This window comes from Sesamum indicum, linkage group LG5 (genome assembly GCF_000512975.1).
Source record: "Sesamum indicum cultivar Zhongzhi No. 13 linkage group LG5, S_indicum_v1.0, whole genome shotgun sequence".
Taxonomy (NCBI): domain Eukaryota; kingdom Viridiplantae; phylum Streptophyta; class Magnoliopsida; order Lamiales; family Pedaliaceae; genus Sesamum; species Sesamum indicum.
The window spans coordinates 5,576,703-5,591,202 of record NC_026149.1 but is presented as its reverse complement, the minus strand read 5'-3'; the positions used below and the strand labels follow the sequence as shown (position 1 = coordinate 5,591,202).

At 35.8% G+C, this 14,500-nt stretch overlaps 3 protein-coding genes across 3 annotated transcripts; 2 read left to right on the top strand and 1 right to left on the bottom strand.

Moving 5' to 3' along the window:
- Nucleotides 2,766–5,091, top strand: LOC105162105 (glucan endo-1,3-beta-glucosidase 8). Its single transcript, XM_011080045.2, has 2 exons — nt 2,766–3,544; nt 3,736–5,091. The coding sequence occupies exons 1-2, from the start codon at nt 3,186–3,188 to the stop codon at nt 4,859–4,861; spliced, it is 1,485 nt and encodes a 494-aa protein (XP_011078347.1). The 5' UTR covers nt 2,766–3,185; the 3' UTR covers nt 4,862–5,091.
- On the top strand, nt 6,533–7,763 carry LOC105162104 (zinc finger Ran-binding domain-containing protein 2). The gene is made up of 4 exons (XM_011080043.2): nt 6,533–6,615; nt 6,749–7,081; nt 7,444–7,514; nt 7,615–7,763. Exons 2-4 carry the CDS (start codon nt 6,756–6,758, stop codon nt 7,626–7,628), a joined length of 411 nt encoding a protein of 136 aa, XP_011078345.1. The 5' UTR covers nt 6,533–6,615; nt 6,749–6,755; the 3' UTR covers nt 7,629–7,763.
- Nucleotides 9,585–14,363, bottom strand: LOC105162103 (protein arginine N-methyltransferase PRMT10). Its single transcript, XM_011080041.2, has 7 exons — nt 14,106–14,363; nt 13,440–13,632; nt 13,227–13,332; nt 11,583–11,772; nt 10,471–10,656; nt 10,300–10,383; nt 9,585–10,013 (listed from the first exon to the last, which is right to left on the bottom strand). The coding sequence occupies exons 1-7, from the start codon at nt 14,271–14,273 to the stop codon at nt 9,840–9,842; spliced, it is 1,101 nt and encodes a 366-aa protein (XP_011078343.1). The 5' UTR covers nt 14,274–14,363; the 3' UTR covers nt 9,585–9,839.

The window sequence follows — 14,500 nt, the reverse complement described above, 5'->3', positions numbered from 1 at the left end:
AATTAAAATTATTTGGCCTTATCGGCACTGGCAAGGAGTGACGTAGGCAACGAAAAACGATGGAGGAGTAAGCATCTAATAAACGCATCATATAGAGCGGTATCAGCCTCAATAATATATTATATCTGGCAAGAAAGTAATCAAAGAAGGTTTCAAGAAACTTATAGAGACGCGGAGTTAATGGCTAGAATTATTTCGGAGCAAGTGAGAAATAGAATCCTTAGTAAAGAATTACATCAAACATTAGAATTGTTGATAGCTATGTAGGTCGTATTTTTGTAGAATAATGAGCATACGTGTGATAAGGTTTGCATTAAATCCCAGGGGGTCAACATGCTTTCTGGCAAAAGTTTGAGCACAGAAGAAAGATATCTTAACTGGAATTGCACATAGCTTTTCATGACAAATAGAAAAAAAGTGGGGAAAAGCTGAAACATCGATTTGAAAAGCAAAATTAAAGAAACAAAGGGAAATCAGCACACGTAGATTTGGGCTGGAAAGTAGGAATTCTTGAATGCTTGTCTTCACTTATTAATGCTTCCAACTCTGTTTTGGAGTTACCATATCTCAAATCATGAATCACACCCTCATCACTATTTCATTCGATATTTGAATAATTAACCTATTCCTCCTCCATCATCCTTTCTACAAAGTCACTTCTTTTCAGCTGCAACTAAGTAACCAAAAGCTCTTTTCAACTGTTTTTTGGCTTATTAATTAATTGTTGAGTTTTTGTCGCAACCAATTATTACTAATTTATTGCGGATTGGTAGTTGGAATAGGTTTGCAGACGCCACAACAATATATAATATTGAAATATTATTCAGTGTGATTTTAAAGTTGTCACTTATTATGTATTTTAGGGATAGTTATACTTCCCTCCTTCGAGTTTTAGTGTAATTACGCGTTAAATTTTCTGTGGGTTTCAAAAATTATATATAGTACTTCTGAGGTTTGCTTCTCTCTAACAAATATGTCCCTTCGTCTGTCGAAATTCACTGAATTTGTTGATATTAACAAAAAAACTAAATGAAAATTGATATTTACCATCGATGGACTTATTACTGACTTATTGCATGTAAAAGAAAAATTTTAACTAAACTACCCCTATAACGGTGAAAATATATCTCCTCACATGCATTAACATGTGAAGATGTATAAGAGTAATTTGATCATAAAAAAAAATTACTTGACTTGCAATAATGAGTAATAAGTCAATCGAGGGTGAATATGAATTTTTATTCCATTTTTTTGTTATTATCAGCAAATTCAATGAATTTTGGATAATTAAAATACTTGTTTGTTAGACGAAAGCAAACCTTTGAGGTAATACAGATACAACTTTCCAAACCACAAGAAGGTTTATGTGTAATTATACCAAATCTCAGAAAAAGTGAGTGTAATTATATATCCCTATATATTAAGTGACAATATCAAAATTCTTGTTCACTATATTAATTACTAGTCACAAAATTTGTGGACAAAGTTGTCATTATAAATAGTGGAATATTTATATGGACAGCTTAGACACAACACAATGTAGTGACAATAATAATTTGTTGTCCATAGATCGTCACTTTATGTATTACTATTTATCTTTAGTGACAACATTACATGCAACTTTTTGTTATCAATTCTTATAAATTACATATATGTATACATATCAAGGACATTTTATTATAAATATTATTTAAATATGATTCATACTCCTTTTTAGTAGTATATAGGACAAAGAATATTTATAAGAATTTTGATTTATTTTGCTCTGTAAATGCGTATGCCATGCATGCACACACTTGAAATCAAATAAAATGTGTAATAACCAGACAGGCTCCAATAGTTGTTCGATCACCAGACAGGCTCCAATAGTTTTAATTAGTGGAATTTTAATTAAATGTGATCGTTTGGACTTAAAAAAACAAAAAAGGAAAATATGGTTTCTTTTTATTTGGGAGAGGGTAATTTTTCTTTTTTAAAAAAAAAATAGGGGTCTTGAGGAAAATTTGCACTTCTATATATTAATGTTTTCGGGCTTAATGCAATTGAGTCTTTATGATATTGAAAATGAGCAAATTACTCCCTTATAAAAAAACGAACATAACAATTCACCCTCCTGTTTTTTAAAATGAAGCAATTTACCTCCCTATTTAGGAATGTAAATTGCTTCATTTTATGAAACACAAAGAGATAAATTGTTGTATTTTAAAAAACAGAATGAGGTAAATTATTTTACTTTTTTGTTTTTAGGAAGATAATTTGCTCTTTTACAATATCACATGAGAGTAAATTACATTAAATTGATTTTTGTATTTCAAAATTAATTGCATTTTGTATGTTAATTATTTAACATATATATAGATATCACGTACATCTTTGAAAAAAAAAAAAAAAATCAACTCCCCTATAATATAGTAAATAAGCAAAATTTATATTTGAAGGTAAATTGCTTCATTTTAAAAAAACACAAAGGTATAAATTGTTATTTTTCTGTTATACGGATAATTTGCTCATTTACATATCAGAAGAAAAAAAAATATTATTTTTATTATTATAGGAGTAATTTGCTTATTTACGTACTGCGGTAAATTGCCTTAAGCCCATCTAAACTGACCAACAAAGTCAGCATAGAAAAGCCAATCCCAGCACTGAAGATAACCTACAAATTGAAAATTGAGAAAAAAGGAAAAGAAACTTTAATAATGAATATATATATATGTGTGTGTGTGTGTAGGTGAAGTCTGCATTAATCCCTGTTGCTGGTAGAATCCTATTTGGTTGAATTTCCGCGCATGGCAATGGCATTGGCATTGGCATGTTCATCTTTATTATATATATTACTATAATTCAAAGTCCGGACATTAACACTTTTTGAGTGGGTCTATTTGCATGCATAACCGAATAACAGAATTAAGAAAGGAATCTGTTATTCAAATCTTCTGCCCCAACTTTTGTTCATCTTTATCTTCTACTTGCTCATTTTCTTGGGGCGATCGATGCAATCACCCGGAAGTTTCACGTTTGTGAGCATAAGAAGAAAGAAGGGAAGTCTCTGTCTCTTCCTCTGATTCAGTACCCCACTCAAGAATTTGAGACTAGCCACAGAAGTATAGGTCTTCTCTCTGTTCTTGCTGGATCCCAACACATCAAGAATTCAAGTGTCTACAAGCTAGACAAGGGTGGTGAGGATGGATGAAATGCAGTCACAGTTATGTCATTACAATGTAGTGTTATTGTTGTTTGTTGTGATGATGAGCATGGTGATAATGGCCACTAGTAGTGTGGGAGTGAACTGGGGGACGATGGCGTCGCACCAGTTGCCTGCTCGGAATGTGGTTGATATGCTGAAAGACAACGGTTTCGATAAGGTGAAGCTGTTCGAAGCTGATGAGGGTATATTGGAAGCATTATGTGGGACTGATATTGAAGTCATGCTTGCAGTGCCTAATTACATGCTGGAGGAGATGAGCCTCGACCCGGGTGCCGCTGCGTCTTGGGTGGAAGCCAACCTCACTGCCTACGCTTACCCTGGAGGAGTCAATATCAGGTTCAGTTATAGCAATTAATTCTTTCTCATGACATGTTTTGGGTTGTTTATCTAGAATAAGGAGATGGGGTGGAGGTGGCTTTCATGACTGCTACAAATATAGAAGAATACCCCCTTTTTCGTCTAGTTTCGGTTTGTATTGTTTCGACATATTTGTCTGTTTAGTTAGCTTCATGAGTGTAAATTTTCAGGTATGTTGCTGTTGGGAATGAACCATTTCTGAAAACCTATAATGGCACCTACCTACAACACACACTGCCAGCACTGAGAAACATCCAGGAAGCAATTAACCGCGCTGGGCTGGGGTCTGAAATCAAAGCAATCGTACCTTTCAATGCTGACATTTACTATTCCCCGGAATCAAATCAAGTTCCTTCGGCTGGTGACTTCAGGCCGGAAATACGTGACCTCACAGTTCAAATCGTCCAATACTTGTATTCAAATGCAGCGCCGTTTGTGGTTAACATCTATCCCTTCTTATCTCTCTATCAGAACACGTATTTCCCTCTAGATTTTGCCTTTTTTGATGGATCAAATAGGCCGTTCAGGGATGGCAACTATGTTTACACTAATGTGTTTGACGCGAATTTCGACACTTTGGTTTGGGCTCTGACCAAAGCAGGGTACCCTGATATAAAGATCATAGTTGGAGAAGTGGGTTGGCCAACTGACGGTGACAAGCATGCCAACATCGAAAATGCAAAGAGGTTCAACCAAGGGCTGGTTCGGCATGCTTTGAGTGGAGAAGGAACACCTGCTAGGAAAGGAGAAATAGATGTTTACCTGTTTAGCCTTGTTGATGAGAATGCCAAAAGCATTGATCCGGGTAGCTTTGAGAGACACTGGGGAATTTTCGAGTTTGATGGGAAGCCAAAGTATGAGTTGGATTTGTCAGGTGTGCAGGCAAACAAAGGTTTAGTGGCTGTACAAGGTGTGAGATATATGGTCAGAAGGTGGTGCATTTTGAACCCGCATGTGAAGGATACGGATCAAGAGTTGCGTGGAAACATAGATTACGCTTGTAGTCTATCTGATTGCACGTCTTTAGGATACGGTTCTTCCTGTAATCATCTCAGTGTGCGAGGGAATGCTTCCTATGCTTTCAACATGTATTATCAATTCAGGAACCAAAACGAATGGGATTGTGATTTCTCAGGTTTGGCTATGATCACAGAGAAGGATCCTTCTGACGATAGGTGCCATTTTCCTGTTATGATTGCTTATGGCAATTCACTGTTGCTGCTGCATAAGAAACTACTGGATATTTTGCTTGCCATTCTTGAGGGATGTATAGTATTTCTGCTTCTAGTCTCTTAGTTAACCAGCTAAAATTCAAAAAAAAAAAACAGAAAGAAAGAAAAAAGCTGTTAGCTTTAGGGCAGAAACAAATTTTCATAATGGTTTATCTAAAGGCTATCAGATTTATTTTTCTGTTCTATGCAGAAACAGGGGATATGTTTGAAAATATTCTCTGGCTCAGCAATGCAGCATATTTTTCTTGTAATATAGGACCTTAAATATCTGTATCTAAGGTAAATCAAGCGCTGCTTGTGTTTGGAAAATTACCAAAACCTCTCATGACATTCAGCTCCGGACGTATACTTGAGGTTCTGCTTTATTTAATTAGCTGATCAACAGAAACCAACAGAAACGCATAGTTTACGCATAGCTCATCACAGTATTTGACTAATACATTCATTTCGATCTATTTCTTTCACTATATTAATACTAACAATCGCGAAAACAATCAGGAATCTTTCGAGAGAACTACTGGTCTTTCCATATTGGATGCGGATGCTCATCTACTTTAAAAGCCGCCTAACAATTTCTTCAGTCAATTATTGCAGACAGGAAAAGTTGTTCAGAATATACCCCGTCTTACTCTGAAGCAAAAGTAGAACTTTTCTCCCAAGTACGTAGGTGTTGCAGAAAATTGCGTTATTTGGCGGTTGGCATCCTAAACTACAGTAAGCGGGAGGGGACCTGTTACATTACCGTGTGCCTTTTTGAGCTCCAAGGCATGAAATGCATGCTACTGGCTGCTCCAAGGAATCGTATACATGCATTATTGCTGCTGATTCATGTAAAAGATGCTGATAAATAGGCATCAAGAAGGTTCTGTTTCAGAAGACACAGCGCCCGCAGACATGGTTACAAGTGATCCATTGGAGACGCGACAATGCAGTGGACATCCATCTTCCGATGGTGTTGAATTATTGCATTCTGATAAAAGGAGGAATCATACGATGCTAGGAAAAATGGTATTTGCCAATGGATGTGCATTACGAGGAACTGATTCCCATTGCACAAGATTTTATCTGTTTTTTCTCCTTTTGTCCATTAACCTGAACCATGTTAACCGGAACCATATAAAACCTATTCATCATCTACAAAGGGATCGATGCAGCTTACTCAGAATCCTCGTAACGAATATTGGCACTTGGCAGCACACGTATGCACCCATGTGAGCGCTGGCCGCCTCATTTGATCTTCGAGCGAGAGAATACAAAGACGAAATATCCAGCCACCTCACATATAACATCTTCCCCTCATAATGCCTAACCAGATATGGGTACAGAATACAGAATAATGTTTCAAACTCTTTTCAATAATAATGCAAAGGGAATCATGGAAAAAGTAGCATTATTGACCTGTTTTTTTTTCCAAACAGGTTCTTGTATGCATGCACTTACTGAGTTAACAACTTTAACCCTCCCTCACTACCCACCATGTTTTCTCATGCAAACAAACCAAGTAGAGAAAATTCTTGCCCGAATCGAGTTTGACCGAATCAACCAATCACATAGCAAATATTCTAAACTATCCACCGATCACACAACATTCAGGTTTGATCGAGTCGGGTCTGGACTAGAATTCCCAAGAAGTAGAAGGCAATGTTTTACTTTTGGAATCCAATCTTACTAGGGTCCCACAGAAAATGTCTTAGTAGTATATAAAGCCATATCATCCATTCTCCAATTCGCCAACTCTGAACAATATTACAACATCTCATCTGCAGTTTCCTGCAAATACTGCAATTGTTTCTTCTACTGCTTCATATTCAGTCTGAGGTGAGGCAACCTTTCTTCTCTCGTCCTCGTCTATGTATTGCGTCATAGTCGTACTTTTTTCCATGTTATACGAACCGGCCTGTTAACTCGTCATCGTTACTTCTTATTAATCTTGTTCTTGCATGTTTTTTAGACACAAGATGAGCAGAGAAGGAGACTGGATGTGTCCTGCATGTCAGCACCTCAACTTTAGAAAACGCGACTCGTGCCAACGGTGCAGCTGCCCGAAATACGCCACCGGGGCTGAGGTCTCCTCATATGCAATACAAAAAACGGAAGTTTTGGCAGGAGACTGGTACTGTGGCGCTATGAATTGCGGTGTGCATAACTATGCAAGCAGACCAACCTGCTTCAGATGTGGTGCATCAAAGGATTATTGTGGGTACGGCGCTGGAATGATGGCCTCTGCCGGTTATGCGTACCATGCAATTCCTGGCTGGAAAACTGGTGACTGGATTTGCACCAGGTTTGTTCAATCTCAAACATTAAATGGTGAAAAGAATCCGGGATTTAATTCTTATGACATGATATCTAAACTTGGTCTATTTTGTATTAGGACTATCTTCTTAATAAACTACCGTTACCTCCATGCAGATTTTCATGAGTCAAGCATACAATAGGGAAAATTATATTCTTAGTTCTTAACGGGCGAAATCTTTAAAATTACAGAACAAAATTGTCGAAATGGATTCGTACAGGACTAAGGTTGCCACCTATCCATACTTACGGGACTTAAATTACAATTTTACTCCTATAATATTGTTATTATGGACATGATGGATTGCTTCTTGATCTCTAGTATCGACTCCTTTTCTATATATTGGGCAGGGTAGGATGTGGCATGCACAATTATGCTAGCAGAACGGAATGTTACAAATGCAAGACACCAAGAGATTGTGGTAAGCTAAGCCCTCCAATATATAGATGTGAGTTGGATATGTATGTATATATATATAGATGGATAGCCATTATTGATGAGTCGGTTTAACTTGCGTTCAGGAGGAGCAATGTAAGCAAATATGGAAGGGAAGCTGCTCTTCTCAAGCTTTTGCTTTTTGCTTTTCAGTATTTTGTTTGCTAATCTTTTTTCTTGGGAAAAATAAGGAAGTTGTAACACTTTGATGACTGAGTTTAATTGGCATTCTCCACTTAGTTTACCCGCCCACGATTTCTCTCTCACTTCATTCTCTGCTGCCCACCACTCCAATAGTGGCCACATTTCACATTGCACATTACATATATATGGGGATAATTTGCTTTATTTTTTTAAATATAAATAATTTATTAATTTTTTTTACGTGAACATTTTGCTTATTTTATGTATTATAGAGGTAAATTGTATTTATCTCGATATTAATATGTATACAATAAAAGATATGTTCTTTTACGCAAATAAAATTATGAAAATCTCAACATTTTTTCAATTAAGTAGGGTTAAATATATAAAGTCCTTGCCAAAACACCAATAGCAAAACATACCCCAGAAGGAAAAAAAATAAAAAATGAAGTCCCCCTGAACATTTGAAAATGAGACATGCATGCATGGCTTGTGTACTAAATCATGCATGGCTCACATTTTGCATTTGTTTCTTGGCATTTCTTTGTCAATTATAAATGTTTTTCTTGCATATTGCAATATCTTGTCTTCATCGTTCAATGGAGGAGGAGGTAATAGCAACGTTTCCGAGAAGAAGCCTTCAGATGAAAATTATACTACTCCTGCCTCATAAGAGAGTGGCATTTTTATTTTTTATTTTTTTTATGTTGTAAGCTCGAACGGCAACTCGGCAATATGTTATAATTATTCAAGTGGATTAAATGCAATTTATCTACCGTGAAACGTATGGGGAATGTTTTAAAAAATCTACTAGTGGAAAAAAATAGTAATTTTTTTATTTTTATTTTTAAAAAGGAAGTGAAAATAGCCTTATGCTATTTCGTATATTTTACGTGTGCTATTTTATTTTTTTAATTTTTAATTATAAAATTATGTTTACACTCTTATTTAAATTTATTGATCTTAATTTCAACCTAAATGTTCAAATTTGCTATCAGTTAATAAATAGAACCACTAGTTAGTGATAGTGATAGTGATAGAACTTGGTGACGCCGGCATGAAAGATAAATACAAATTCAATTTTAATCTTTAGTAATGCAATTATTAATAATCACATAAATCCTCTTAAAGTTTGGACTAATTTCAATTACATCCTGTAAGTTTTTACAATTACATATATGGTTACTACTATTTATTATCATCCTACAAATAAGATCATAGTCTTAACTTTTTGCAATACTATCAGCATCAATATTTTAGTAAAAAGATAAATTTGAAATTAATTGTTAGTCTAAATTCATAAAAATTTCTCTAAAAGTTTGACAATGGTTAAACTCTTTTGAAATATTTTGATTTATACAATCTTAAAAATTTAATATTTCTAACTTAAGATAAAACTTTTAGAATCATATCACATAAAATTAATAGACATACACTAAATTACTCCAATCAAAATTATTTTGAATTTGAAAATCCAGTTGTATAAATCATTTATATTTTAATTTGATATTCTTTTATCTTGTTTTTTAAGAATTAAATTAAGGAGTTAGTCTATGTCATTAAACTAATCATATAAAACAATTAGTTTAGTTTTGTATCGATTCAACTTTTAGAATTTAACTTGAATTTTCTTACATTCGACCATAAAAACATAACATAGGCGAGTCGAAATTAGAAAGAGAAGATAATGATCCAAATAAGGCGAGTAAAATTTTGAAAGAGAAAAGGTAATGACCCAAAATTGCTATTTAAATCTAAGTATAATATTATGGACCTAAATTTGAATTGAAAAATTTAACACAATCTGTGGTTAAAAAATCCTATAAGTACTTCATAAATTTTACTATTTTTTTAGGTAAAGATAATTTTTTCAGCTACTTTTTTTACTGATGAGGAATGTGAGTGTAAACTATGAAAGATGACGGGGTGGTTTACATATTTCACTATACTCCAGGGTGTCAGTGTAATTACCCCAAAATTAAATCCAGCATCTCATTAGGAAGGTCTCCATTAGTGAGGTTTACAGACAAAATAGCCACACATTGCCAGGCTGAAAAATGGTAAACAAGGACCTTGCAAAACTTGGAAGTCATGAGCAGCTGATCTGAACTAATAGCATTCCAGCGCAGATCATTTTGCATAAGCAAGAGTTTAGTAGAACCCAGGCTCACTCTATGAAGAACTTCTTTTGAAATGCGGGGAGCGACTTTCCTGACTGTCTCATCTCACAGCTAAGGTCTACTTCCATCAGCCGATGATTATCCTTGGAGCGACTCATTGAAAATTGAAGTATCAAATCATCACCGCGTTGAACGCGTAAAGGCGGATGTAGGAGGAACACCTGCAGTATGCGAAGAGATATATGAGGATTCGAAAGGAAATCACATTCAGTTGAACTATACATGCGACACAACTCATGCCGCCCCTCTGCCTAAAGGACAAAACAAAGCACACACACACACACACAAGGAATATTATGGCAACCCAAACTCCATCTTCAGGAGTACCAATAATCGCACAATCGCCTTTGCCAAACCTAAAACCTTAATTATCTAGCTAATCCATGGTTCTTTATTTGACGCCAAAATCAATGTCAAGATAAAGCATCGAATATAAAAACTACCAACCTGCTGGCCCCAATGTGTACCATAATCTTCACTGGGGGCAGTTGTCAACTCAATTTCATGTTGAGCTGGATTCTTATTGCTACCCTAGGAGATCAAATTAACCAAGTCAATTAAGCAAAAACATGCAAGATCTCACACAAATGCTTGATATCAGTAATGCAAAAAACTCACTCGAAAATGGACATCAAACCATCCACCAAACCCGCAGAATCTCATGTTTTCTTCTGTAATGGATGACGAGATGCTTGCATGAACATTACGTATATCATTTACAGTAGTCGTCAAGCAGTCTATCTCCTTAACCACCATACACGTGCCAATAACCTGATCTGGATGAAGGTTGTTCCAGAGCGATGTCTACAAAGTACAAATAGCAGAGCTTGTTAGGGAGATTTTGAAAGAAAGCAATCACCAACAATTAACTCAACTAAAACTAAAAGAATGATTATCCATATCACATAAATGCAAATTCAAAACCACGAAATGAAGGCATGCCACCGAGATGACATTGTAAGAAACTCAACAAATTAAGTTTCTCAGTTGTTCTAGATGCAAGCCAGGAGAAATATGTAAGAACAGTCAAACAGGACAAGGGGAAGAAATAACTACATTACAAGAAACCAAATGACTAAATATAGACGACTAGTGTCCAATCTAAGATGATCGGGAAAATCCAAATGAATAAAACCTTACCATGGCAACAATGTGCCCACTAACAAGTAAGATATTTATCAAAAGAAAGTGGGAAATAAATGTAAAAACCGCATTCTACAAAACCAAAGCAACCCAAGATCCAGCCTTTATACAATTATAACCCCAAGCTGGATATAGACAGGTGAGTCAAGGCTGCAAAATTGAAAATATATTCGAAAAGAGTTCACTTAGCTAATTAATTAACATTTCATTTTATTCTTTTGACAAGACAGAGAAAAGAGCCATAAAAGAAATAAGGAAGATACAGCCAGAACAATATAACACCCGAAGGAACTTCCCATCTTCAACTTCAGTCACCAGAACAGTCTTATCAAATGTTATCTTTTCAATCTTTTCACATTTTAAGTGTATATATATACATATATATATTGTCTGTTCTTTTCTTTTCGTGTTCTTCCTTTGCTCCACCACTCACCATCCATCTTCGCCACCTTCAGAAAGCCAGAGTTCCACAGTAGATCAAGGCAATCAAAGAAACAAGTAATCACATGCTAATGAAATGGTACAAAAATTTTGTTGTCAATTCTTCACACACATGAACATATAATTAAATAACTTATGACACCAACCTGCAAATAGTATTTTTTTTGTTCTTCAGTAAATGGATTTGTCAGAACACTCATGTCGACACCGTAAAAAGTTTTGGTCTCATCAACAAAACTACGCCAGTCCTCCATGGCTCCTTCATAATCACTCATTTTCTGATCCACCAAACCAGACCTGATAGGTGCCATCCACATTCGAGCATGACTTGGATACCTACAAGAGTTAAGCTTTATTAATTGTGCGATAGCAGATCAAATCAAACATGGCCACCAAATTGTGAAACTAAAAGCAACATGACATGAGTCTATTGAAATTGCTCAATCAGCAAGCCTCTTTTGTTTTTATCTTTATTTATGACATTTGATGTATTATTTGTTAACTTATTCAAATAATTATTAAATTTATAGCCTTGTGACACCATTCTAATCTTAATAGCAACCTTAACATCATAAGTATTAAGTAATTGTTTAAAAGGTCCTCAAATATTCCAAACTTGTAGGAAGTAGTGCAATAAGTTTCCACCAAAATTCAAGATCCATTATACTTTTTTCTTTGCAATAGCAGGTGATAGCCTATTGGTGACTTACCAAATATGACAACTCTACTGCGTGACAAACAAGAGAAAATCGAGACTTGCAAAAAAGACCAGAAGCTAGTATAACAACGAGAGCCTTTATCCTGTTGAAGGACATGCCGAACTGCATAACAGCGCTATATATTACTTGAACTATACCAACTTCTGAATTATGTTTTCGGTAGTTGTGTGGTCTACCCTTATACTTCAAAGGCCTCCTGAGCTCCATCATGATCCAATATCATTCATGCCTTAATAAATTGCCCTTAATGTCGTAATGGTGGGCGCAGATGATGAATACTATATGTTCAACATTATAAAGCGTCCTGCTCTCAAATTTTATGTTGATAGGGTATATATGTTCACCTGAGTTTTAATGTGGTAACTCAAAGATGAATTTTGTTGATATGCTGAGAAGCGCCAATGGTGGAGTCTGTGGAGACTCCTCCAACCTTCAGTGGCTAACCAAATAATTTAGAGTAATCAATTGAAGGTAACCCAAGGAAGTATTTTCAGAGTATGAAGTAAAACTTCTTGATATTAAGATGGTGGTCTAACTATTAACAGTGTTAGATTGGAGCCTTCAAGCACCACCTTCCTCTTGGAGAATTGTGTGATTTAGAATGTTCTAAGAAGTGAAAGGCATCAAAGTAACACATGTAAATTTCTGAGGTCCAACATCATTCCCCTTAAAACCCAAGAGAATACATTCACCGAGTTAAAATCCAAAATTCGTGTTGTGCTCCCATTTCCCATGTGATGCAACATAATTCGGCCAAAATATCCATTACAACAAGTGGACATGTCTTTGAATTGAAGTGAAGGAAAGCCAGGAATTTGGTATGGGAAATGGAAGAATACAGCCATATGCTGCATCTTCAAGACCAGATATAGGAAATGATTGCATATTCATGGAAGAATGGATCTATTAAGATTTCATGTTTGGGGGGAGCACATTTGTACCACACCAACACGAAGTAGGCCATTGTGAAATATGCACAATTTGAAACAACTATCTGCATGAAAAACTGGAAAGGCAGGAAGTACAATATAAAGCTGAAACTTATAGCGTATCTATAGAAAAGGAACTAACATGACTCCATTTGGTTTCAGCCAGCGGTCCCGGGCACAGATTACAGAGTCCAACATTGATTCGCGCAGAAGGAAGTATCCCATCCATTCTGAAATAATTACATCAACTGCCCAGGAAAAAAGGTTTCAGTTTACTTGTCAGAGAACTGCAATCATTTACAAAAAAATAAAACAATGAAGTACATCATCATGGTGAGATGACATAAAACTTAACCTTTTTCTGGCAGGGTAACATCTTCCATTGATCCCTCTATCACTTCAACTACATTCTGAAGCTTGTTCGCTTTAACAAGTTCCAATGCATGTTCCGCCATCTTTGTGGCTTCGACCGCATACACTTTCCTCGCACCTGCCTGTGCAGACCATATAGCTAGAATTCCGCTCCCCGTTCCTACATCTAGAACAGTCTACTCCATGGATAAATCAACTCAGTCCAAATATTTCCATCAAAATCACCAAAAGACAGAGAACTTTCAACAGGTATATTTCCAGTTTAAGTGTTAATGCAGCTATTTGAGTTCATACTTCAATGCAAGCAAGGATAAGCATTTCTCTTAAAACATTTCTAAGAAATTAAATTTTCTCCCTAACATATAACAATATCGTGGAACTATGGACAAAGGGACATACAATACACTCAAGTGTAAAAAAAGATGAAGTATCAAACTCACTCAGCAACACATATATCAACTCACAGTGGCTGAGAACTCTTTATATAGCTCATTTCCATGTCAAAATAAGTTGAGTAGCAAAGAGAAGGAAAACCTTCAAACACCCCCTCCAACGCGTCGAAACAGATTATCCAAGCGTTAACATAGATATGTTTACCATACAACATCATTCAGCAAAGAGACTAGTACATTATCCAATGAATCTGTACCTTTCCTTGGAAGTGGTGTTTATTCTCAAAAATGGCATTGAAGTAAGCGTCCATCCGAACGCGGTCGGACAGCATCTCCTTTTGGTGGTAGAGGAAACCGTATGTACAGAAATAGTTGGCGAAATCAACCCCCTTGTCAACAACGCCGCTTGCGGCGGTGCTACCCATTGTTCTCACCTGTCAACCTCCGAAACCGTAGCTGTTTTTCAAGTTAAGAATTCAGTGAGAACAAAATATAGAGACTTTGGGTTTTAGGGCACATGGGAAAACAATATTTATAGCTGCGTAGATTGGACCGTTATTTCATCAAACCGGTAGGTTTGCAGCCCGGTTCGATAGCATTTTCTATTTTTTCTTTTTTTTTTTTGTTTTTTTTGTGGGGGGGGGGGGGGGGG

Bases quoted from the DNA above. Each gene is read 5' to 3' on its own strand.
- LOC105162105 (XM_011080045.2), top strand. From the start codon at position 3,186: ATGGATGAAATGCAGTCACAGTTATGTCATTACAATGTAGTGTTATTG. The intron at 3,545-3,735 runs GTTCAGTTATAG...GTAAATTTTCAG, and splicing joins CCTGGAGGAGTCAATATCAG to GTATGTTGCTGTTGGGAATG.
- LOC105162103 (XM_011080041.2), bottom strand. From the start codon at position 14,273: ATGGGTAGCACCGCCGCAAGCGGCGTTGTTGACAAGGGGGTTGATTTC. The intron at 13,333-13,439 runs GTTAAGTTTTAT...TTTCCTGGGCAG, and splicing joins TGTTACCCTGCCAGAAAAAG to TTGATGTAATTATTTCAGAA. The intron at 10,657-11,582 runs GTTGGTGTCATA...TGTACTTTGTAG, and splicing joins AAAAAAAATACTATTTGCAG to ACATCGCTCTGGAACAACCT.
- LOC105162104 (XM_011080043.2), top strand. From the start codon at position 6,756: ATGAGCAGAGAAGGAGACTGGATGTGTCCTGCATGTCAGCACCTCAAC. The intron at 7,082-7,443 runs GTTTGTTCAATC...TATATTGGGCAG, and splicing joins GGTGACTGGATTTGCACCAG to GGTAGGATGTGGCATGCACA.